General features: G+C 50.6%; 3 protein-coding genes across 3 annotated transcripts in view; 1 reads left to right on the forward strand and 2 right to left on the reverse strand.

The window, feature by feature from the left end:
- Window positions 1-1,685, reverse strand: part of LOC130492718 (myosin-11) — a 79,668-nt gene extending 77,983 nt beyond the window's left edge. The window contains exon 1 of the mRNA XM_056866481.1: window positions 1,667-1,685. The gene's annotated coding sequence lies outside the window, so the exon portion shown is untranslated. The remainder of the gene's footprint in view (window positions 1-1,666) is intronic.
- A 6,424-nt stretch (window positions 1,686-8,109) lies between these two features.
- On the reverse strand, window positions 8,110-15,086 carry CEP20 (centrosomal protein 20). Its single transcript, XM_056866408.1, has 5 exons — window positions 15,034-15,086; window positions 11,852-12,049; window positions 10,995-11,079; window positions 9,413-9,552; window positions 8,110-8,171 (listed from the first exon to the last, which is right to left on the reverse strand). Exons 1-5 carry the CDS (start codon window positions 15,059-15,061, stop codon window positions 8,110-8,112), a joined length of 513 nt encoding a protein of 170 aa, XP_056722386.1. The 5' UTR covers window positions 15,062-15,086.
- Window positions 15,087-25,083: 9,997 nt separating this feature from the next.
- The window catches only part of LOC130492475 (multidrug resistance-associated protein 1-like), an 88,302-nt gene continuing 87,630 nt past the window's right edge, over window positions 25,084-25,755 (forward strand). The window contains exon 1 of the mRNA XM_056866224.1: window positions 25,084-25,134. Within this exon, the coding sequence (XP_056722202.1) occupies window positions 25,084-25,134 (51 nt within the window). The remainder of the gene's footprint in view (window positions 25,135-25,755) is intronic.

A 25,755-nucleotide genomic window follows, 5' to 3' on the forward strand; every position in this document is an offset into this window, starting at 1 on the left:
CTTAGGGGGGCAGGGGAGTGTGAGCCAAAGCCAAAGCCAAGCCACTGAAGCAACTGCTTGAAGCACTGGGTTGCCAGGTCCCTCTTCACCACCAGCTGGAGGGTTTGGGAGCCGGGTTTGGGGAAGGGAGGGACTTCAATGCCATAGGGTCCAATTGCCAAAGCGGCCATTTTCTCCAGAGGAACTGATTTCTATCAGGTGGAGATCAGTTGTAATAATGGGAGACCTCCAGCTAGTACCTGGAGGTTGGCAACCCTACAAGTGCCCCATCAACCTTCTCCCCCGTTCCCCCATCTTCTTGAAGAAAGACCCTTCCCTCCTTACCCCCCACCCCATCCCACTACCGTGTTGGCGAACCTATGGCACGCGTGCCGGACTTGGCACGCCGAGCCCTCTCTGTGGGCACGCGCGGGTAAGTTGAGCAGCCGTCACGTCTGCCTTCCCTGGACTCTCCGCCGCCCAGCTTAGGGGCTTTGAACAAACATTAATTGTTCAAAAGCATGCCAAATGCAAACTTTTAGCTTTCAATAAAAAGTTGTTTGTATCATTGAAAGCTCTGTTATTGTGTTTTTCTTTTAAGGCAAAAGATGTTAATGTATGTGTTGTTGTTTTTTAACTAAAACCTCAGTATTCAGGTTAAATTGCCGTGTTGGCACTTTGCAATAAATAAGTGGGTTTTGGGTTGCAGTTTGGGCACTCGGTCTCTAAAAGGTTCGCCATCACTGCCCTACTAGGCTCACCTAGGTGATCGCTTAGGGCAAAGGCTTTTGAAGGGAACTAAAAAGGTGGCCGGGGTGGGGGGGAGGTTCCGCTACTTGCTCGAGGGGAAGCTTCTAGAATCTCCACCTCCATTAACTCCGGTCTCCTCTAGCCTCCTCGGGAGGTGGTGGGCTCTCCAGCCATGGAGGATTTTAACCAGAGGCTAGATGGCCATCTGATAGCGATGCTGATTCTATGACTCCCTATGAATTTAGGCAGATTGTGAGAAGGGTTGCATCATCGGGTGGCTCTCGTGGCCCTTTCTTACATACCCAGGGCAATGCCGATCGGTCACCGCTGGGTCTCAAGCAGAAAAGGGTCTTTCACATCACCTCCCGCCTGGGCCTTTTAATTGGAGATGTCAGGGATTGAACCTGGGACCTTCTGGATGCCAAGCCGAGGCTCTGCCACTGAGCCAAGGCCCCTCCCAAAGAGGGACAAGAGGAGAGATCTGAACCAGGGTCTTTCTGGCTCTCAGCTCCAGCTCTTAACTCACATGCACCACACCAGCTCTTGGTGCTGGATAGGATACAACTTCAAAAAGAAAAAGGTGCTGAGATTCTCTGCCGAGGGTCACTTTGTGGGTGTTGAGCGGCACTCAGTATTTGGAGAGGCCTGCTGTTGGGTTCACCCGACATGCCCTCCCTGCTTCTTTCCTTACAAGCATCTTGCCCTGGAATTGGGCCCCGGGGGGGGGGAGATCTCTGGACCTGGCTGCTTCTAAGCCAAGCCAGCTTCAAAGCCCTCACTGCGGAGTCGAAACCATCTGCAAGAGCGCTCTGGCCCTGGCTGCATCTATCCACGTAGGCTACCATATAAGGCCATGTTCTTCTTGTAACTAGCAGATCCGCCAAAAGGCAGAGGAAAAAAATAACTCCCGTAATGATAACAAGTTCAAAACAAATACCTTTTAGGGAATAACAAAGTCTTTTGCGAAGGCGACACACACAAAAAAAGCAGTTGTTGACATTTGAGCCATTGCAGTTACGGCAGGAGCACCAAAGCCAAGAGGCGCTGATGCTCATGAGACTCGCTCGGTTTGCATTCTGTGGCGGATCATTGCCAGTGAGAAATTGCAAGAAGGGGGAAGAAATGCATCTATTAAAAAGATGGGCTTTCTGGAAGGCTGGTAGTAGGAGCCGAAGACATTTCTCCAAAACAACATGCTTATCTGTCAATTCCCCCTCTCCCCCCGAGATCGAGGAATATTTGCAACCGCTTCACACAATACCTTTCCAGGCATACACATAACATGTTATATATGAGAAGGAGATTAGCATGTATGTGGCAAGGGTGCATGCCAGGTTGGCCGCAATGCCTGGGATGTGCAGAGGCTCGCCTGCCTTTACTTCCCAGGAACGAGGGCAAAAGGCTGGTTGGGATATCGGCGCAAGCCCTCTTTACTGCCATCTGCCGACTTTTGACTACCTCTATTCACAGCCTTCCAGCTGTGGTGGAATACCCTCCGTCATGCCACCTCTCAGAGGGGGAAAAGAACCAACCGCCAGAATACGGCACAAAAAAGCCCCTTCCGCTCGGCTCTGCGCTGACCGTCTTCCCGAAGCAAGAGGCCGTTTTGACAAAGGGACGCTGACGCTTTCCGGCAAAGCTTATTCCCAACACGGCACGACAGGAGCAAACAAGTAGACAAGGGTGTATGTTTTCGCCAGGCCCTTCCACCTGTCAACAGGAGATCCAGCTTCATGTTCAGCGGCTGTCATCAGGAGCTATCTACCAATTTGTTTCTACTTAAGTTACCCACGGAAGCAATTTGCTGAGTTAAACGATACCCACTACTTGACAGGGACTTATTGCTATTGTAGCATCTCCAATGGCAACTCCTTGCTTCTTAGAGCCTCCTGTAACATCTATAAAGTCTCACATTTGTACCTTGCAAGTGAACAAGCCACACACCCTACGCAGCTTGCCTCTGGTTCTCTATGCAGTTGAGGGTAACAATAAATACTAATTTATTTGCTGATTAAATTGCACATTAAAAAAATACCAGTGAATTTCCCAAAAGCAGGCTCAAACTTTTTCTGATAGTAACTCACATCCTGGAATTGCTTTAAAAGGAAGAAGGCAGTACGTGCATTCATCCCAGGGGAAAATAACAACTCAACTGCTTTTATGAAGAAGAGCAATTAATTCAGATTGACAGGGGGACAGCGAAGGAAGCAGCCCTTAACACACAGCAGCCGGCAAACTCCTTTGCCTGTCAAAGAGTACTTACAGAGGTCCGGGGAAGAAGGCAGAGGAGGTGCAGGAGAGTCCGGAACCCGAACAGCTAAGAGCTGGGGCAGTCCAGGCGCACGCTGCCTCCGCGACCCCCTATATAGAGGAGAAGAGGCTCAATGGGGAGGGGCCCAAGACACCGCCCCCTCCTGGAACACCCGGAGAGTACAGGGGGAGTGCCCCCCACGCACTACTGAGTCCCGTTTGGAGCTGGGAATTAGTCCCCCACTACCACCAACCTTCAAAGCCACACTCAAGAAAGGATGCACTTCTTATTTCTCATGAACCAGATGACCAGTGGGCCGGCTCAACAATTATAAGTCTCTCTCTCTCTCTCTTTTTTAAATAACTTTCCAGAAACTGAGCTTTTCTGGTCCAAACAAGAGATAAAGCCATCCTTAACCCCTTCCTGCTTTCTCAGGCAGCTGGATTTCCAGAAAAAGGAGGAGGTCAGATCAAGAAGAGGATGATGAACAGAGAAAGACCACCACCCCATTTCCCCTCTGCAATAAAACTGGCTTATCTATCACCAGCTTTGGGATGTGGGGCTCAAAAATAAAATTAGATACATTCAGTGCTATGAGAAGAAGAGTTGGTTTTTATATGCCGACTTTCCCTACCACTGAAGGCTGAATCAAACCGGCTTATAATCACCTTCCCTTCCCCACAACAGACACCCTGGGAGGTAGGTGGGGCTGAGAGAGCTCTAAGAAAGCTGTGACTAGCCCAAGGTCACCAAGCAGGCTTCATGTGGAGGAGTGGGGAAACAAATTCAGTTCACCAGATTAGCATCCACCACTCACGTGGAGGAGTGGGGAAACAAACCCGGTTCTTGAGATTAGAGTCCACTGTTCCAAACCACCGCTCTTAACCACTACACCATGCTGGCAACCTGGACAGGGAGTCCAGCTGGGGGGGTCAGGGGGCACATATTCCCCAGGCAACCTGGATGGAGAGGCCACACCCTATTCCCCCCACACGCACCAGTGGGGTTTATGCACCTTTTGCGGCTATTTTAAATGGCCTCCATCCCCCGGGAGTCCAGGGACGGCTTTTTCCCAGCTCTCGGCAAGGAGGACTTTGCTTCCGTTTCAGCCCAGCTCCTGAGAAAGTGCTGTAAATAATATTTATATATATATATAAATGCCTCCCTCTGTCCATAAATGGGAAAAGATAACTGTTGAGTGGCATAGCAAGAGGGGGGGGAGCAGGGGGAGGAAGGAACGGTCCACACTCTGTTGTTGTGGAAAGAGAGGAGGGCTTGCAGCTAGCCTGGGGAGGGAAGAATCTGGTCCTCATCAACTCCCCCAAATGGTTCAAACTCCCCCCCCCCCCGGACTGGTCCACTCTCTGCCTGTCCCTCTCCTGGGCTGGCGCTGCTCAGACATCCCAAAAAGGGAAAGCACGGATCCTCCAGGAATTCCCATCAGCATGCCGGATGCGAACCCCCGAGGAACCCCACGTGGAGGCAGCCTAAATATGGAGCACAGGCCGAAGCAGAGGGAAGGAGCGGCTCCCAGGCCTGCTCGCTGGCAGCCGCAGCAGGGGGGGTTGTCACCACGGGGCAGCCTGGCCGCCCAAGCACAAAGGCAGGCGCAGAACGGCAGCATGGGCAGCCCAACCAGCCGGGCCTGTTCTTGCCTAGGGCACAAAGCGGCGTGGGCTCGATTAACACCACAGCTTCCCTGATCTCGTGGCTCTAGCTTGCACAGTGCAACTGCTACTCAGAGGAGCTGCCCGCTCCCTGGTCTCGGCCACGTTGCCCCTTCTTCCAGAAGACATGGGCTGGGTGAGTACCGCTAGCCTTCCTTGATTGCAGCTGCCATTTTTTAAAAAATTTTTACACCAGTCACATGAACACATGAAGCTGCCTTATAGTGAATCAGAGCCTCGGTCCATCAAAGTCAGTATTGTCTGCTCAGATTGGCAGCAGCTCTCCAGGGTCTCAGGCAGAGGTCTTTCCCATCACCTGCTTGCCTAGTCCCATTAACTGCTGTCGGGGATTGAACCTGGGACCTTTTGCATGCCAAGCAGAGGCTCTGCCACTGAGCTATGGCCCTTCCCCATTCATCCCCATTCTTCTGCACGCATGAAAAAGTGGCCACGGAGCCCCCCCTCATCCACACAGCTGCTGCTTGAGCTTCCACACGGACAGCAGCCAACACGTGGACTAACAAGGAGGCAGGAAGCTTGTGGGTCAGATCTGACCTCCGCCTTTCTGAAGGCGGCCTTCAGAAAAACCACTGGCCCTGCAGCCTCAGCCCTACCACTACAATGCCAGAACAACTGTGCTGGCCTGCACAGCTGCCACACACAGATTATTGTGGTGGCCTACCTCATAGGGGTGTTGTAAGGCTTCCTATGACAATAGCAATGAAGAGGAAGAGTTGGTTTTCATACCCCACTTTTTTCTACCTTTAAGGAGTCTCACAGCGAATTACAATCACTTTCCCTTCCTCTCCCCACAACAGACACCTTGTGAGGTAGGTGGGGCTAAGAGAGTTTGGAGAGAATTCCGACTGGCCCGAGGTCACGCAGCAGGCTGCATGTGGAGGAGTGGGGAAACCAACCCTGTTCTCCAGATTAGAGTCTGCCACTCATGTGAAGGAGCAGGGAATCGAACCCGGTTCTCCAGATTAGAGTCCACCACTCATGCGGAGGAGTGGGGAATCGAACCCGGTTCTCCAGATTAGAGTCCGCCGCTCATGTGGAGGAGTGGGGAATTGAACCCGGTTCACGAAATTAGAGTCCGCCGTTCACATAGAGGAGTGGGGAATCAAACCTGGTTCTCCAGATTAGAGTCCGCCACTCTTAACCACTACGCCACGCTGGCTCTCAAAGCCCTTGGAACTCTTCAATTGTGCCCTAGAAATGCCCAGTACACTCCGAATGCAGCGGTTGCACAGCCATTTGGACTACAGAGGGGAAAGGAGAGGGTTGTGTGGGGGGCGTAAATCCCTCTTTTTGGGTCACGCGCTGAGGTGACCCAGCAAAGAGGTGTGGCCACACCTGCCTGCCATAAGCAACCCCCGGGACCCTGAGAAAGAGCCAAAACTAGGTGCAAAGTTGGAGAGACGGGCAGCCAGAGCCCCCGAGAATCCCTGACCTAAGAAAACCTCCCTCGGAGGCAGCCACCCCTCCTCCCCCGGTCTTCCTGCCTTCCTTCCTTTGCAGAGCTATAAAACCATTTCGTAAATACCTCTACCTTGCAGAGGCAACAGCTTAAAAAGGAGTGGAAATTCTTCCTCCTTGCATTCATATACGTACACAGAGGCTGCTGGCAAGAGCGAAGCCTCCCACAGAAGGGGGGGCCTCCAAGCCGTATCCGGGGCCAGCCAGAACACCGGGGCAAAGAATGCAGCAGGCCACGATCCAGGCACCGCTCAGCTGGATTCCTGCCTCTGAACTCAGCAAGACCCAGAATGGGAGCGGGTCAGATGAAGTTGAGGTGGCTTGGTGAGTTGGCAGAACTTTGCGCTCCATGAAGTTGCCAGACACGGACCCCTTGAGAGCCCCTCGCAGCTCCCTTCAGGAGGCCAGCCGAAAGATACCAGCCATGGAATTATTGCTTGATCGGATCTTGTGGCTGTCCAGGCCTACAAACTTTCAGAAACAAGCACTGGACCCTGGAGAAGCAGAGCAGTGTAGAGTGTCAGACTAGGGCCCTGGAGAGCCAAGTTTGAAGCCCCATCCAGGAAGCCCAGGGGGTGACCTTGGGCAGGTTACCTTACAGTCATAGAGTCATAGAGTTGGAAGGGACCACCAGGGTCATCTAGTCCAACCCCCTGCACAATGCAGGAAACTCCCCCACACACACACCCAGTGACCAGAAGAAGCCATCTCACCTCGTGAGCATAACACAGCCTCGGGCAGCTGCAGCAAAAGCGGGGGAGAAGCATGCGCAGTTGCAGAGGCCCTTTAAAAGTTTTATTTTTGCTGAATGCGGGGGGCAACGGGCCAACCGATTTCCCCCTTAAAACCAGCATCTCAGTTCAGGCAAGGAGGTTCAGCTTTGACCCTCAAAAGCTTGCACCCTGGAAATCTTGTTGGTTTTTAAGTTGCTGCTGGGCATGGACCTTTCACGAGTGCCCTCTGTTTTCCCAGCATGAGGGTTCCCAACTACGACACCGGCAGCTCCAGAGCGCTGGGCCGGACTTGAGCTACGACCAAAACACTGGCTGCTGCAGATGTAGGCCCCATTTGAGGCTCTCTCCCCCAGAGCAGTCTAAGCATTTGTGAACATTCAGTGACATCACATCACTACAGCTGCTCAGCCCGGGCACTGCAAGCCACTCAAGACAGGCAATTTGTATTTCTAGTTTATATACAGATCATAAATGTAATCCTCTTTTCTGATGGCTTCCTCTACATTGGATTTTTCATCTCTGGGGGAAAGAGGCAACCTGCCTGCCTTTACTCAGGACTAAATATTCCCAAATTAACCCTAGTTGTAGCTTGCCACTGTGGTCTGTCCACCGCTGGGATACACACACCTCAGGCTTCCCCCGCAAGTAGACCTAACAGCCTTAAATGGAATTCTGTTTTGATAATTAATTTTCCACCTGCTCCACTCTGGTCAGACTCACGACTTGAACACATGAAGCTGTCTTATACCGAATCAGACCCCTGGTCCATCAAGGTCAGAATTGTCTACTCAGACTGGCAGCGGCTCTCCAGGGTCTCAGGCAGATAAAGGTCTTTCACATCTACTTCCACCCGATAACGGTTAAATCATCGGACACCCTTACAAGTCAGAATTAAAATTAATGAGCTTTTATTCAAGTGGAATCAAAAACTGTATTTTCACAAATGCCAAAACAGAAACCAATGCCAAGCTGAACAGCAGTAACGCTGAGATGATGAATCTCTCAAGTTCTGGTGTTCGTATGTTAACATGTGCATCATTTTACCTCCGGAGATCCTCGGCACTTGCAAAGGTGACTCTTGGACTGGCCCTGCCCAGCCAGCCTCAGCCAACGTTTAAGAGAAATAAGCTGTTTCTGTAAACAGACCTTACCCATATGGAGCCAGGTTACAGTCACAAACAGATCCTTCACACGTTAAGAAAGTTGGGTCAGGTAGCTGGCACAGACGAGGAGTTGATAGCTTGTTATTTCATCTCGGTATGCCCTGGAAAATTGAGGGGTCTTCAAGCCTGGCCAGCTCTGAAACCGCAGCTGGAAATAAATAAGGATGGGGTGTGCAGGTCTCTGTTGGGAGATGCTGCACACTGCTCGTTGGAACGCGGACTGCAAAGCACAGCAGAAGGCAAAAAGATGGTTCTTGAGCGACCCATCCAAAGCAGTCTTTTGACAGAAATCTCGTAAGGATGTGCTGGCCCACAATGTCACAGGGCAGCGACCTGTTTCTTGGGTGTAATCCCCCCAGGGCGTCCTCTTGCACTATGTATTTATTTGCTTCTTTTAGACCAAGAGCCCCGTGGTGCAGAGCAGTCAGCTGCTGTACCGCAGTCAACAGCTCTGCTCACGACCTGAGAGTTCAATCCCGACGGAAGTCGGTTTCAGGTAGCCGGCTCAAGGTTGACTCAGCCTTCCATCCTTCCGAGGTTGGTAAAAAAAGTACCCAGCTTGCTGGGGGTAAAGGGTAGACCAGCGGTTTCCAAACTGTGCTCCACGGAGCACTTGGTGCTCTGCGAAACATATCCTAGTGCTCTGTGAAGATATTGGAAAAAAAATTACTACTGTCATTCGGTTTAATATATAGGTGCTAGGTGAAAATTAGTGCTCCGTGATTAATTTCTCTCCTGAAAAGTGTTCCTTGACTCAAAATGTTTGGGAACTGCTGGTGTAGACTGGGGAAGGCAATGGCAAACCGCCCCGCAAACATAGTCTGCCTAGTAAACGTCGGGATGTGACGTCACCCTATGGGTCAGGAATGACCTGGTGCTTGCACAGGGGACTCCCTTTACCTTCTTTTAGACCATGCCTTTCTCCCGAACAGAGACCCTTGGCAGCTCACAGCCCTTTCCCCTTCTCCACATTATCCTCACAACATCCCTGTGAGGCAGGCAAGGCTGAAAAAGTGTGACTGGCCCAGTGAGCTTCTGTGGCAGAGTGGGGATTCGAACCAGAGCCACCCAGGTTCCAGCCTGACACTCTAACCACCACATCACCAAAGAGAAGGTGGGCTGCACAGGGGCAGGCTTGCCAGAGGCGATTCATTTGCCCTGTACCTCCCCCCATCCTTCCTGCTGTCCTTGTGGCACCCTGTGACAGCTCCCCTGAGCCACAAAGAACCCCCAGAAGAGGGAGGAAGGCCGGAAAGCCGCCCGGTTCTCCTCAGCAACCTGCTTACAGCTCAAGGAGATTTCTCCACCAAGGCTGATGTCTGTGTTCCAGATTGATTTGGCAGTCACTTTATTTATATATACAACACACAGACAGACACCGTGCCGTACCCATTGGCCTCCTCTGGTTAGCTGCCTTGCCAAAGTTCCACCTTGACAACTGCAAGGACGATGATCCAGGGAACGTCTGGCGGGCCTTTTCTTCTCTATCAGAGAGCAACAGTTGGGCCACAATCCCATACAAAAGCGGCCTGTTAAGAAGAAAAAGAACTCTTAAGAACTTAAGAGCCAGCATGGTGTGGTGGTTAAGGATAGCGGGCTCTAATCTGGAGAACCGGGTTTGATTCCCCACTCCTCCACATGAAGCCTGCTGGGTTACCTTGGGCCAGTCACAGTTCTCTCAGAACTCTCTCAGCCCTCCTACCTCACAAGGTGCCTGTTGTGGGGAGAGGAAGGGAAGGTGATTGTAAGCCGCTTTGAGGCTCCTTAAAAGTAGAGAAAAGCGGGGTATAGACAACCAGCTCTTCTTCTTCTTAAGCACTGAAGAAACAGTGGGCACAGCTTCCATTCACCTCCACAGGGCTCCCATTAGAGGAATCCCTGGCTGGTTTGCCTACAGCCTGCAAGGGGGAAGGGGTTATGAGTCTGCGGTAGCAAAACGTAACAGAGGTCCAGTGGGGCACATTAGAGAGAGGCAACATTGATTTCAATAGGAGTTCTTGAGAGTCACAGCTCACTTCTTCCAAAACTTGGGGGGAAATCAAACTAGGAATTCTACTTAGGGGAAGATTACAGGGTGGGAGAGCAGCTGAGACGGAGAGGTTGGGGGAGCATTCCATTAAAAGTCTTTCCAGTAAATTCTATGTGTAGGTGACTAGAACAGGATTTGCAGTGAAAAACAGATAAACAGGGTGATGAAGTCTGCTCAGGGAAAAGATGTCTGAAGCTGAAGTGAAAATGAACTGATATCAGTAACAAGGTTATGTTCTGAGAAAAACACGTTAAGAAGAGCCAACTGAAGTTTCTAAAAAGTGGACCATTTAGAGACCGTGGTGAGTAAGGAAACCTAAGTCTTTGGTCATGCCTATAACCTTTCAGCAGGGAAAACTAGAGTGATTTTGAGCAGATTTACTGAGACCCCCAAGAAAGCGCACTTAGAGAATGCCATTAGCTTTGTACCAAAGAGCTTCAAACCAAACACTAAATCAAAGAAACTCCTGGAATTTAAACCTCTGAAGGCTAATAACACAAACTGTGACTAGAACAGCTTGAGCAGTTTATATTGCCTTTTGGCAGGAATATCTTTGCTTCAAACGCCTTCACAGGCACTCACGGGGTCATGTTCGCAAACCCCGCACACCAACGCTGTGCCGGCTTTCCTGATGGGAAGCCGAATGCTGAAGAGAGCATTCAAAATCAAGAGGGTGCTCCCAAGGAAGCCGGGGTGGGGGTGGAGTGATTAGAGTGCTGGGATCTGGGAGGCCCAGGTTCAAGTCCCCACTCCACCATGGAAGCCTGCTGGGTGACCTCAGGAGCATCACACACTCTCTGCCTCACCAACTTCACAGGGTTGTCACGTAGATAAGGAGGAGGGGAGAATGATGTAGGCTACACTGGGTCCCCATTGGGGGAAAAGGCGGGGGTATAAATCAATTAAATGAAGTAAACAGTCTATAGATATACATCATCTTACACCGATCTGCTGTTTGGATCTTCAACGACATTTAGCTCTTTCACCAGAAAGTCTCTGTCCAAGGGAACTTCTGGCTGGCCAGATTCTGAAAATTAAACACACATCAATGTTAGTTTCAGGACGTTAGGAGACGAGCAGCCCAACCTGAATCAGATCAGTGGGCCCAGCTAGTCCAGCGCCATGTTTTAAACAGCAACCAACCAGATGCCCCAGAAAGGTCTACAAGGAGGGCAGGGAGGGAGCGCTTCCTTCTGTTGTTTGCCCCCACCCCCCAAGCATGGGTATTCAGGGGGTTACTGCCTTTGAACATGGAGGTTCCATCTTCTGGGCATGGAGCAGGGGTCACTGGGAGTTTGGGGGGGTAGTTGTGAACTTCCTGCAGAGGGTTGGACTGGATGGCCCAGGTGGTCTCATCCAACTCTGTGATTCTATGATTTATTCAATGTTACTCATAACCACAGAAGCACAAACGCAATGCCCTTCTCTTTCAGAACAGGCTTATGAACCACTGTTCCCAGGGACACATGCAGCGGCTCCCTGGCACTGAATCAGACCCACCCAGGGTCCGTCGAGGTCAGCATTCTCAGGCTGGCAGCAGCTCTTCAGAGTCTTTCACTTAGCCTCCTACCTGGTCCTTCAAACTGGAGATGCTCTGCTGGGGACTGAACCTGGCGGGGCCTTCCACGTGCCAAGCAGATGCCTTACCACTGAGCCACAGCCCCTCACCTGGACCTTTCAAATGTTACTATCTGAAGGAACAATTTCTGCAGACAGACTTGTACACATCTGACTCTTAAATACTGGTTCTGTTATCCAATAGCTAAAATACTGAGGAACGATGTAAGGGAAATGCTGACCTGCTGTTAGAACAGACGCCGCGTACTTGTATTTGTTGAATTCCAAGTATTCACGGATCAGTTCGTTGATAAGAAGGTTTTCACGGGACAGCGGTGGCCGTGGTTCGCTTTGATCATCCAGCGCGTTGAACACCTCTCCTCGGATCCTCGCTTTTATTTGCCCCAAAGTCCCTCTCTTCTCCAGTGTATCTTTTAAAACTAGGAGCACAAACCAGGCGCTCTTTGGTTATAAGAAATCTAACTGTACACATACCCACGGCAAGCAAAGATTAACCTGCTGACCCAGAGTCCAACTGGGCTCCCACATCCAAGCACAATAAAGCCTTCCCCAGAGCCATTTGACCAAAGCGAGAAACTTCCAAGAAAGTAGCTTTATTTATTTTTCAAATGTATAACCCATCCTCCCCAGCCAAGGCAGGCTCAGGGCGGGTTACAACATTAAAACCACACTATAAAAAATAAAATACATTAAAACCAATAATTATCATTTCTAAAATTATTAATATAAGAAGGAGGAGAGTTGTTTTTTATATGCCCACTTTCTCTACCATTTAAGGAAGAATCAAATCGGCTTACAATCACCTTCCCTTCCCCTCCCCACAACAAACACCGTGTGAGGTAGGTGGGGCTGAGAGAGTTCGGAGAGAACTGTGACTTGCCCAAGGTCACCCAGCTGGCTTCGTGTGTAGGAGTGGGGAAACAAATCCAGTTCTCCAGATTAGCCTCCGCTGCTCATGTGGAGGAGTGGGGAATCGAACCCGGTTCTCCAGATCAGAGTCCGCCGCTCCAAACCACCGCTCTTAACCACTACACCACACTGGCATATAATATGGTGCCCACTGTAGCAAGGGTGCCAACACCATGGTAAGATCTTCAAACCCGGTCAGCAGCCCACCCACCCTATAATTCAGTTGTCAATAATAGATGTAAATAAGGGGAGGGGGAGTAGGGAGGCCAGCACTGATATTGCCTGAGGCTGTCCTCAATCATAGGCCTGGCATAATAGCTGTCTTACAGGCCCTGTGGGACTCTTTCAGGTCCCGCAGGACCCTGATACTACTAGGCAGAGCATTCCACCAGGGCCAAAAAAGCCCTCGCTCTCATCGAGGACAGCCACACACTCTTAGGACTGGGGACCACCAACAGATTTTGATCAGCAGAGTGCAGCACTCTTTGGGGGGTGTACCAGGAGAGGCACTCCTGAAGCTTACCAGGCTTGGGGGGGGGGGGGATATACAGCAGAAGCTTGGTTATCCAGCACGTGATTATCCAGAACACTCAGTTAACCGGCATCACAGGCAAGCTCCTCCCCCTCACATACCATACCCTGTGTCTTTGGGCGTTTGCACACACACCCTCCTCCAGCTTGCTAGGTTGATGCTTCCAGCCACTGCTGGGCTTCTGAAAGCTGGAGCTGCCAGTTCACACCATTCCCAGGTGCCTCCTTCCTCTGTTGAGCCTTGCCCTGTCGAGCGGTGGATGGCACCGGAGAAAGGGGAAGGTCCTGCCAGGAATGGAGGCTGTCGCCATGGCATTCCCCATGGGGCAAGAGCTTAGTTGCTGTGGATTCCTCTGAGTGTGGGACAGGACACAGCAACACGCTTAAGGATTTGGCTCATTCGATTCCGCACCAGAGCCAGATAAGAAAAGCTTTTACTGTATGTTCTAACATTTCATAGACAAAAATAGGGACACGTGTATACTTCAAGCTAGTTCCAGAGGGTAGCCATGATGGTCTAAAGTAGAACAGCCAGGTTTGAGTCCAGAGGCACCTTAGAGACCAACAAGATTTCTGGGGTATGGAGCTTTCAAGTGTCAAAGTATCTGACGAAAGGAGCTTTGACTCTTGAAAACTTATACATTGAAAATTTTGTTGGTCTCTAAGAGGCCCCTGGACTCAAAGCTAGATGTTTATACATCCCAATTCTCACAGCAAAAATTTCCGCTTAGGCCACTTCTCTTCCACTCTTACACATTGTCTGACTGCTACATATTTACTCTGCAACCGCCTGCTTCCCATTGATTTAAAGGTTGTTTTGGCAAAAAATATGCTACCCAAACTTTCCTCTCTTTTAGCACCTATCTAAACCTTTTACCAAGGCATTCCCAAAAAGGCAAAAGTGGGAATAGCAACTTATGAGGGCAGGCAGCTGATCAACAAAGACAGTTTAGGGGGAAATCATTGTTTTTTTGAAATAAGTAATTGGCAAACATCCTAAAGTATTGATTGAACTTTAGCGGTTTCAGGAGAAAAGCGAGACGTTGCAGACATCGGCCTGATTGGGCAAGGGAATCATTAACCACTAGCCGGATGTTCTTGTTTTAGTCTGCCCCTCTTATGAAGGTTTGGCAATTTGCTTAAACTCTCTGGACCTAGATTGATGCATACCCGTGTCTCTATTTTTGTCTATGAAATGTTAGGACATACAGTAAAAGCTTTTCTTATCTGGCTCTGGTGAGGAATCGAATGAGTCACATCCTTAAGTGTATTACTCTGTCCTGTCCTGTCCTACACCCAGAGGAGTCCTCAGCAGCTAATCTCCGCCCCATGGGAAACACCCCAGCGACAGCCTCCAGGCCTGGCAGGACCTTCCCCTTTCTCCGGTGGGTGCCATCCTCCGCTCAAGGCAGGTTGAGGAGGAAGGAGGCACCTGGGAATGGTGTGAACTGGCAGCAGCTCCAGCTTTCAGAAGCCCAGCAGTGGCTGGAAGCATCAACCTGGCAAGCTGGAGGATGGGTGTGTGTGTGTGTGTGTAAACACCCAAAGGCACAGGGCATGGTATGTGAAACCGGGTTGGTTTCCCCACTCCTCCCCATGAAGCCAGCTGGGTGACCTTGGGCTAGTCACAGCTCTCTCAGCCCCACCTCCCTCACAGGGTGTCTGTTGTGGGGGCGGGGGGGGGGTTGCAAGCCGCTTTGAGTCAGGTCTCAGCTGACTTACAGCAACCCCAGAGAGGGGTTTGCAAGGCAAGCGTCTGTTCAGGTGGGGTTGGCCACTGACTGCCAACCACCCTGCTGTTGCTTGGAGGTGCCCCATCCAAAGACGAGGCAGGGCTTGGGCCGAGAGCGTGAGGCCAGCCCAAGGCCACCCCGCTAGCTTCCGTGGCTCGCAAGGGGGGATTCGAACCCGGGTCTCCCAGGCCCTGCCCCGGCCCTCCGGGCTCGTCCCTTCCCGGCCCTACCTGCTTTCAATTCGCTTATGGTCGCCATTTTAGAAAAGGGCAACTGAAACAGGAAGCCGGAAGCCGGGAGGGAGGGAGGGAGGAGGGAGAGTCCCCGGATGTAAACAAGCCGGCTGCCAGGAGCGGCCTCTTCGCTTCCCCTTGGCAACGACTACCCAGAAGCGCTCGGGCGCGCAGCCAAGACAAGCCGCGCCCGCTATGCGCTCCCTATTGGCTGCGAGCTCGGCCAATCAACAGGGAGAGGTTGTTAACCCTCTGCCTCCCTTGGTGGGAGAAACTTTGCGAAGAGGGCCTCCCTCGGTTGTTCCTTTCCGCACAGGTGCACTGTCTCTGACCATGGAGGTTCAGTCCCTGAGTATAAGTTAAAAGGTGTTGGCGGCCCGTTCATTAGGGCCATTTATGCACTGGAGATTTTGCCTTGGATTTGCCACTCTCTAGACCAGTGGTTCCCAACCTTTTTTTGACCAGGGACCACTAGGACTTTTTTGTTCAGTGCAGGGACCCCAAGGTTCAAAATAAAAATTCCAAGAATTTGAAAATAAACTTTAATCATAACTGTTAGTTAAACATTAAGCTTAGAATAATATTTGAATATATATATTTTATAATAGAGAACTTTTAATTGAAAATATTAATTTATTATGGGTTTATAACTTTGTTTCGCAGACCTTAATTTAGTTCTCGCGGACCCCTGGGGGTCCACGGACCCCTGGTTGGGAACCAGTGCTCCAGATGCACATTTTCCCCATCCGATTTCTCAAAACTGCATGGGGGCCTATTTTTTTATTTTATTTTTATTTTAGTTTTGAGAATGAACAACGATGCCCCAAGTAAATGTTCTGCTGGGATGGGGAAGGTTTTTCAGTCTCCCAAAATACTGCAATTTGGGATCAGTCGCTGGAGTTGAAAGGCCACTTCTGGGCAGGGTTCCCATTTTTGCCTTGAAAGGGGGGTCAGGCAGATTCTTGGAGGAGAGGTCCATCAACGGCTACCAGCCATAGTGATTGAAGGGAACCTCCATATTCAGGGGCAGAGGTAAACATCTGGATCTCAGGGTTGCCAGCCTCCAGGTGGTGGCTGGAGATCTCCTGGAATGTCAACTGATCTCCAGGCGAGAGAGAGAGCAATTCCCCTAGAGAACACGGCCACTTTGGAAGGTGGACTCTATGGGATTATAACCCGTTGAAGCCCCTCCCCTGCCCTCCCCAGGCTCCACCCCCAAAATTTCCAGGTATTTCACAACCCAGAGGGGGCAACACTAATCCCAGTGCTAGGAGGCAGCCTTAGCGCAAGGCCCTGGGCCCTGTTGGTTTGTCCCTCCAGGGCAACAGGTTGGCCTCTGTGTGAAACAGGATGTTGGACTATAGAATCCTAGAGTTGGAAGGGACCACCAGGGTCATCTAGTCCAACCCCCTGCACAATGCAGGAGATTCCCAACTACCTCCCCCCCTCACACCCCCAGTGACCCCTACTCCATGCCCAGAAGATGGCCAAGGTGCCCTCCCTCTCATCATCTGCCAAAGGCAGCAGGTTCCCATTTTGTCCGCTAGAGGGTACTTTGCCTGTATTTATGGCCGAGTTGCGAAGCCTCTGCCCAGAAATGGTGTCTTTGTCCTCTGAAATGAGCCCTGCGGCTCCACCAGCCTTCCCTCCTCCACTTCCCATCTTGGGGCAAAAGCCAGCACCTGCTAACCCCAGCAAGCGTAGGCCGTATTGAAAGGCGTGGGAGCCACTGGCAGCCACGTCTCTGGCATGCCCTGCAGAGGACGTCTGGTAGACCGAAGTGGCATAAAGGAAGTCCGGTTCCGTTCCACTTCGTGGGCTTTGCTGCCTTCTCAGTGGGTGAAGCCTTTCCCGTTATTTAGCCCTATGCCGAGAAAAGCTTCACCTACTTAATTTCTTCCCATCTTGCTGCTGCTTAAGACACAGGAAGTGTCCACGAAAAAACAACACTACATATGGATGTTAATTTGAACATAAAAGTCTAGCAGCACCTTAGAAATGAACGTTTATTTCAAGATGGGGGGGGGCATGGCTCAGTGGTAGAGCACTTGCTTTCTGTACAGAAGGTTCCAAGTTCAATCCCCGGCAGCTCTACCTAACAGGACCCCAAAGTAGGTGACGTGAAAGCCCTATGGCAAGGGGCTGTGGCTCAGCGGTAGAGCATCTGCTTGGCATGCAGAAGGTCCCAGGTTCAATTCCCAGCATCTTCAGTTAAAGGGACTAGGTGAGTAGGTGATGTGAAAGACCTCAGCCTGAGACCCTGGGGAGCCGCTGCCGGTCTGAGTAGGCAATACTGACTTTGATGGTCCAAGGGTCTGATTCAGTAGAAGGCAGCTTCATGTGTTCATCTTTCGTGAGTCACTGCTCATGTCTTTGGTCAGTCTGAGAAGTGAAAGGAAGCCGCAAGTGGCTTAAGGTTGCAATCCAATGCATGCTTACCTGGGAGGAAGCCCCACTGAGCATGCTGGGACTGAATTCTGAGTAAATGTGCCTGCAATTGGGCTCTTTAAGCCACATCTCTTCCATTTTTCTTCCCCATTCACTGTCTGTCAAGGTCAGTCAAAACTAAAAGGATGCTGAGTGGGGGTGTACCCGTCTGAAGCCCAATGGGCCACCACGAAAACAAATGAGCTCCACAAAGTAGAAAGGTGGCTATAAAACGTTTTTAGTAAATAAAAATAAAATAAGCTAGCATGCGGGGGGGGGGGAAGGGGACTGGCACTAACCCCCCACCCCACCCCGTGTTCGAACTTTTGCTTTAACTGGTCCCACTTCGTTGCCTTGAATAGCATTATCCACCACTTGATACCAGGCTCTGTATGTGTGCGTGAGGCATGGGGGTCAAAGGAAGCTTCTTACGAAAGGGCCTTCAGGTCAGAGACTCACCAAACAAGCTTGAAGCATCCTGTGAATGGAAGGTGTGTGAGCCGTATTGCGGAGAAATTGCCAGAGGAGAGATTATTTTGCAGTGCCGCCTATTAATCACACTTGATCCGTCCCCTGTAGCCCTCCTGTCGTCTTTGCACTTCCTCTTGGAAAAGCCACAGCCATTGCGCAGTTCCAGGGGAGGGGTGGCGTTAGTCCATCGCAGCAAAATGACACATGAAGTCTGACTCTCGAAAGCGTAGACGGGAATAAATGTTGCTGATCTTCAAGGTGCTGCTGGAGTTTAGTTGTTACTCTGTGAGCAGCCGGGCCCCTCCTCCATAAACAGGGGGCCATTACAGGCACATGGGTACCAAAACTGGCACAGGAGAAAGATACTGCTCCACATAAAACCGGATGCCTCTCAGAAGCCATCTTATGTGCCTGTCATAGGCAGGAAGGCGGTTGGCAGCTGGGCCTTTTCCCATGGCCCCTGGCTGGAAAACGGGGCTGGCTCATCTCCACCGTCTCACCCTGGTTCAATCAGTGCACCAAGCAGGCCGCTAATTGCTCTATCCTGGCAATTACTCCGTATTCAGGAGAGTGCTCCCAGCATTTTGTTGCATCCTAGTTAGCTCATAAAGGATTCCTACCTGCAACTATCACAGCAATCAATCAATATCCAGGACAGTCATTTAGGTATTCTTGTGCTTCCTGATGACCCATCAAACCTCCTCTCTCATGGTGTAGTGGTTAAGAGCGGTGGTCTCTGATCAGGAGACCTGGGTTCAATTCCCCACTCCACCACATGAGCGGCAGAGGCTAATCTGGTGAACCAGGTTGGTTTCCCCACTCCTCCACATGAAGACAGCTGGGTGACCTTGGGCTAATCACAGCTCTCTTAGAGTTCTCTCAGCCCCACCTACCTCACAGGGTGCCTGTTGTGGGGAGGAGAAGGGAAGGTGATTGGTAGCTGGTTTGACTCTTCCTTAAGTGGTAGAGAAAGTCAGCATATGAAACTCAACTCTTCTTTTGTTGGACCCCGGAAAAGCAATCATTTCTTTATCTCTGGCTTACCTGCTAGTTACCTATCGCCTCAGGACCCGTTTTCAGGTATAAATATCGGTCCTTTGGCTATTTATAGTGTGCGTGTGTGCGCGCACGCCTTGGATCCAACTATACACCCCCTATTTGCGTGTAGGGTCACTGCCTTCTTTACCTCCAGAAATGTGGGCTGTTTCTCCCTCTCCAGAGCTGCTTTCACTGGACGTCACTCTCCTAGACTGGTAAATATCACCCATTCCCTGAATCAAGCTCTCCCACCCCTACACGCTTACTTTTCCTCAGCTTTTGAGTGAATTGTGCATGTGTGTTTATAGCAGTGCTTGAGATTATTCTTCTGCAATAAAAACCATATTTTATTTGAGCAACCGCCTCTTTATTGCGAGTCTTTCCACAGGACTTATACAGGTACACAAAGGTTAACAGATCCCTGAGTTACCCCCTCTTGCTAAAAAGCTCAGTCTCCAACGCTAATTCCCCCAATAAAAGAGGAGACCATCTAATTCAGGTAACAACTAAAGTTAAGTTTCTGTAACTGCGGCTTTCCCACAGTCAAAAAGCTTTGAGAGTCAATTTCATTTTCTGAATTTTGGGTGTCTGGGGTGGCAGATTCAGGGGTACTGTCTACAGTGGGAGAGAGATCTGAGGCACGGGGCCCCAAAACACCAGATCTCCCTCGCTGAAATGAAGGGCTCTACTTCAACATACAAACTGTGCTTCTGAACTGTAGCTCAGCAGTAGAGCACCTGCTTGGCATGCACAAGGTCTCAGGTTCAATCCCTGATGTCTCTTCCTGAGACCCTGGAGAGCCGCTGCCAGTCTGAGGAGGCAATACTGTCCTTGATGGAGCAATGGTCAGATTCAGTAGAAGGCAGCTTCATGAACTCAAGAAACCTCCTGCAGAAGTCCAACGCTGTTCAGAACATCACCCAACCTGTTTGTCGCTTCTGAAATAGACATATCTAGCTAGGTCAAGAGTCAAGGTTGAGCCATTTTCGGGGCTTGAGATGGAAAAACAAAAGGGCCCTGCACAGCCCCTCCCTATCACAAGTGCCCATGACCTTGGGGCATCCACCCCTCCTGGGCATGCCCCACAGAAATGAATGGGGCTGTGTCAAACATATCCTGATGACTGAGTACTGTGAAAGGAATCCTTCTGTAGGAGCCTAAGATTATAAAGGCAACTCTGGATGAAATATATATAAACAAATTGTAGACTTTACAATTTACAAATGTCAGCTTACCCAGTCTAAGGATTGCAATTTTCTTATACATTCGCTCACTTTCAAAAATGGCATAGAACTGTATTATTCGGACCACTGAAGACAAGACTTCACAGCCGAAACGCGTTTGGTCTGAGCTGTGATATTGTTTGGGTATATTGTCACACTATTGTAATTTTGTGTTTTTATGTTTATTCGGCATGTTCAGCACAGATACATAAGAGGCTAGAACAGGGCTACATACAAGTTTATGTTTACGTTAACTTGGTATTTGTATTATATATTATTCACAAAATCACTTGTATCAATATTAGCCCAGGATTTCATGTTGATTCCTTAACTTTTGGGTACCTTATTCTAGTTTTATAGGGTTAAGGACCCCCCTTTTTTGTTGTTGCTGTGTCATGTGGCTCAGAGCTGCCCTTTCCTTCCCCGTGCCTCATGGGAAGATTGAAGTGGGAACCTCGGATCGTTTTCCTCCTCCAAAGTCATTGGTGCGTCATCTTTGTGTTCCAGCCAGGAGGGCTGTCCTCAGTAACGGGTTCCCTCCGTCTCCACAAGACATCCAAGGTGCAGAAAATGGCAATAAAAACTCATCTAGAGGTTGAAGTCCCATCCCTAGAAGGGAAAATTAAAGCACTGTGGGGTCTTTTCCTGGGAGGGGGCATGATAAATTATATACTTGTGCCATGTAATTGCTTTGTATCCTGTAATACACTTTGACCATGCACTCCTGAAGGGAGGGTCAAAGCGCTAAAGGAGCTGGCGTATACCCATACTGGCATCTGTGCAACTCTGCTCTGTGATAAGTGGCACTTACGCCAGCAAGGGGGGGGAGCGACAGAGCAGCGCGGGCCTTGGCCACAGACGCTGCTGCGTGGGCAGCCAAATCCCTGAAGCAAGTGCCCGCACTGGCATTGGGGGAGCATTTCATCTCAAGCAAGATAGCTGGCGTAGCCCCGTGAAGCTCAGTGGGAGAGTTTCACGGTGGTTTTGTGCAAAGGCATTTTTTAAAAAAAATTCCGGCTGGGAAGCCTTTCAGGAGGCGGCGCGGTTGCGCTGTCCCCCGCCATCAACTGTCAACCCCACCCTTCAGCACTGGGCTGCCTGTCTCAAAAAAATGACCATAACTAAATAAAATTATCCATGGGGATGGAGAGAGGTTCCCTCCTCCCTCTTCTAGTATAATACTAGAATTCAAGCTCATCCATTAAAATTAATTTGTGGTATTGCCACAACCAAAGGAAATACATCTTTGTACAATGTGCAAAAAAGATGTACAATAAGGCCACCTTGAACCCAGGAGCAATTCCAGGAGGTCACCTGGGGGTTGGCGCCCTTCGATTCAGACATGCAGTGGGTAGGGCAGTGGCCAAACCTCCACTTAAGCAACCCCGACCCATGGTCCCAATCATGCAGTTGGTGCGTCTCTCAAGATCTGAACACAGAACTCCCAGGGGTGTGTACCATGGCTGGCACAGTGTGGTGGCCAAAATGTCGGCTCAGGATCTCGGAGACTCTGGTTCTGTAATGCCTTATTAACTTAGTTTATGGGGAAAACATATATTCTCACACACATATATATTCTTATATACAGATCTAGAATCACTATGCATGATGGGTAAAGTAGAAATCTTTGGTCAAAGAGATTCACTATTGTGAGGCCTGGGTCAGGTTGACCCAGCAAGCAGTTTGCAAGTCAGCTGCAAGTGAGATCATTCTCACTTGGTACAGGCAGGTTCCCTAATTAAGCCTGGAGCTTTGATTTAAGACAAGAAATGTCGTCCTGGAATGTAAACTTGCGTTTCCTCATTAACCATTAGGGAACGCCTTGAAGAGCATTTTCTATTGGACATGCAAATAGTTGCTTATACGTCTATAAGGCTTTATTGGGAAGTTGAGTCTTACGTGTGTATTACGCCTCTGTAGCCACCCATTACCGAAGTCTATATTCATGTGTGCAACCCTTTGATGTGGGTGTGAATTGCCTGTGCTTTAGGCAATTTTCACCAGGCTTTTTGTGTATTGGCCAATAAAACAAACTGCTTTGAATCATCCAACTTCCTACTGTTTTATTGTGATTGAATATTGATACAATGAGACAGGCTTATCAGTTCGAATCCTGCACTCTCCCATACACGCTTGATGCTTGTATGGGCCAGTCTCACCCTCTCAGCCCTACCTACCTCACAGGTTTGCTGTAAGGATAAAATGGAGGAAAGGATCTGGGAGAGCCAGGTTCTAGTCCCTGCTCTGCCATGGAAGCTTGCAGGGTGCCACTGGTTCTCGGCCTAGCCTCCCTCACAAGGTTGTTGTTGTGAGGATAAAATGGAGGAAAGGATCTGGTTGAGCCAGGTTCCAATCTACACTCTGCTACTGAAGCTTGCAGGGTGCCACTGGTTCTCAGCCTAGCCTCCCTCACAGGGTTGTTGAGAGGGAAAAATGGAGGGGGCGCCGCTAGTGTGGTGTAGTGGTTAAGGGTGATGGTTTGGAGCAGTGGACTCTGATCTGGAGAACTGGGTTTGATCCCCCACTCTTCCATGTGAACGACGGAGGCTAATCCGGTGAACTGGGTTGGTTTTCCTGACTCCTCCACATGGAGCCAGCTGGGTGACCTTGGGCAAGTCACACATTCTCAGCCCCACCTACCTCCCAGGGTATCTGTTGTGGGGAGGGGGAGGTGATCATAAGCCGGTTTGAGACTCCTTAAAAGGGAGAGAAATGCGGGGTATAAAAACCAACTCTTCGGGCCTTTTCACACATACTGAATAACCCACTTCCAGTGCACTTTGCAGATGGATTTTACTGGATGAACTGGCACAATCCACTCGCAAACGATCGTTAAAGTTAATTCACAGTGGCTAGCCGTGTTAGTCTGTCTGCAGTAGTAGAAAAGGGCAAGAGTCCAGTAGCACCTTAAAGTGAGCTTTGGCTCACGAAAGCTCATACCCTACCAGAAAATATTTTTGTTAGTCTTTAAGGTGCTACTGTCATGCCTGTAATTATTATTATTATTTGAATGTATGCTTTTGTGTTCAGTCTGCATAATTGCTCTTATGGAAATGCTAGGCTTAAAGTACAAGAGCTGGTTTGAAACACTATGTATTCATGTGCACACACATGAGGGCTTTGGGAAGGTGGCACCCGGGAGTCATGAGTCAGTAAATCAGGCTCTCTGTGTATGGTACAGCCTTCCACCAATACACGGCCCAGAATTACCTACTGCTTAAGGAATGTTAAGTTTCGGTTCCCCGTCCCAGATCATGTAGCCACCTAGATCCCCGCCTCAACTCCCACTGATAGGCCTACGCTAATCCAAAGGTGTCCATCATTGAGTCTTTGTGGGTCTAGGCTCTGTATTACGTATATTGTAACACCCCTGACCAGAAGTTATAAATGTAGTGGCAATCCTTTGTTCTAGTGTGCGAATTTGTCCTGCGCTTTAGGGCAATTGCACCCGACTGCATTATTTTGGCCATAATAACCAGATCGTTAATCTCCCAACCTCCAACTGTGTTATTTATCATTGGCTACCGAATAATACAGCAGACTGGACAATTCTACCAACTATGTTGTCAGATTGCACAGAGAAGCCATTGAAATTCATAAACATCAGCACAACTTTAACAGAAAAGAAGAGAGTTTAAGAATGAATAAAGCTTGGCTTCCTGCCCTGAAAAACCTCCAGACTAACAAAGACTACAGTCAACAATAGCCATGCAGATTAGCTTTGGATTCCACACATTAACAGATCACTTCAGGATACAATGGTTCCATATTAACATACCACACCCTCCTTAGCACATTCTCTTGATACTTACAGGACAATATATTGTCGAAGGCTTTCACGGTCAGAGCCATTGAAATTCATAAACATCAGCACAACTTTAGCAGAAAAGAAGAGAGTTTAAGAATGAATAAGGCTTGGCTTCCTGTCTTGAAAACCTCTAGACCAGTGGTTCCCAACCTTTTTTTGACCAGGGACCACTAGGACTTTTTTGTTCGGTGCAGGGACCCCAAGGTTCAAAATAAAAATTCAGAGAATTTGAAAATAAACTGTAATCATAACTGTTAGTTAAACATTAAACTTACAGTAATATTTGAATATATATTTTTACAATAGAGAACTTTTAATTGAAAATATTAATTTATTATGGGTTTATAACTTTGTTTCGCGGACCTTAATTTAGTTCTCGCGGACCCCTGGGGGTCCATGGACCCCTGGTTGGGAACCAGTGCTCTTCAGAGGAGGAGCACTGAAGGACAGAGCCTCTGCAGACGCCGGCCACCGCCGCTGGCGCAACGTCAGGGAAGAAAATACCAAGGCCCCGGCCGCACAGCCCGGATAACTCACGAGAACCAACACAGCAGCACTTCCCTACTGGACCCTGATCGTGAAAGCGCCCTATTCGGCGGGTATGGGCCAAAACGCACGGCCACGTTATCCTCCTTCCATCCCTGCTTCAGCCAGGATCGAACCCAGGCGTTTCCCCTAATGCGCGTTCGATCCTGGCGAAGGCCGGGATTAGAGGAGGATAAAGCGGCCAGGCGTTTTGGCCCCTGGGCTCCGACCGTGAAAGCGCCCTCTCGGGCGTGCGCGCAGGAAAGCGCTCCGTCGCTTGCCAGCGGGCTCCGCGCGGCACGGGCCAGCTGCAGCCGGGCCAGCTGGGCGCGCGGGGAAAGCCCCGTCCCTTTCTCCCCAGCCGGGGCGGGGGCAGGGAAAGGCGCGGCCGCCCCGGCCGGTTGGGCCTCCCCGGCCAATCCGCGGCGGGTCTCCTCCTCCTCCTCCTCCTCCTCTTCCTCCTCCTCCTCCTGCTGATGCTGCTGCTGCTGCTGGCGGCGCTTTGGCCGGGCGCGTTGGAGAGGCTGGCTGTCCCCGCTGCGTCCCTCGCTCTCCATGGAGCTGCGGCCCCTGTGCGGGGGTCCCGCCGGCCTCGGGGCTCTCTGGGTGAGCGGCCGGGGGGGGGGGGGCGGGTGCAGACCCCCGGGGGGGGCGGCAGGGGGGGCAGGCGCGCGCCGCCGAGCTTGGCACGGGCAGGTCCCCCCCGCCCGCGCGCGCGCGCCTGCCTGCCTGTCTTTGCGCGCGTTGCGCGCAAAGACAGGCAGGCAGGCGCGCGCGCGCGGGCGGGGGGGACCTGCCCGTGCCAAGCTCCGCCGAGGCTGCAGGGCGGTGGGGCTGGGGGGGGGGGTGTGCCAGCCCAGGGAGCCCCCTCCCCTTCCTCCCCAACGGGGCCAAGCCAGGCGCGCAGCCGCCGCCTCTCCTCCTCCGTGGATCCTCGTGGCGCATCGGCGGTGAAACGAGCGGCGCTTCGGCTGCGGGCCCCCCCCCCCCCATCCATCCCAATCCCCGGAGCCACTTTAACAAACAAAAAAACGGGTGGAGTTTTCCAACAAAACCGATGGAGTTTTTTTTCCCTTTTTCTTTTCTTTTTAATGTTCATAAAATAATTGGGTCGCCGGGTTCGTCTGCGGGACTCGAAACCGGCGAGAGGGCAGGAGCGCCTTCGACGCGGGGGTTCCCACGATTTTTTTTTTTTGGACCAGGGACCACGAGGGCTTTTTTGTTCCC

This window comes from Euleptes europaea, chromosome 21 (genome assembly GCF_029931775.1).
Source record: "Euleptes europaea isolate rEulEur1 chromosome 21, rEulEur1.hap1, whole genome shotgun sequence".
In the NCBI taxonomy this organism is placed as follows: Eukaryota; Metazoa; Chordata; class Lepidosauria; order Squamata; family Sphaerodactylidae; genus Euleptes; species Euleptes europaea.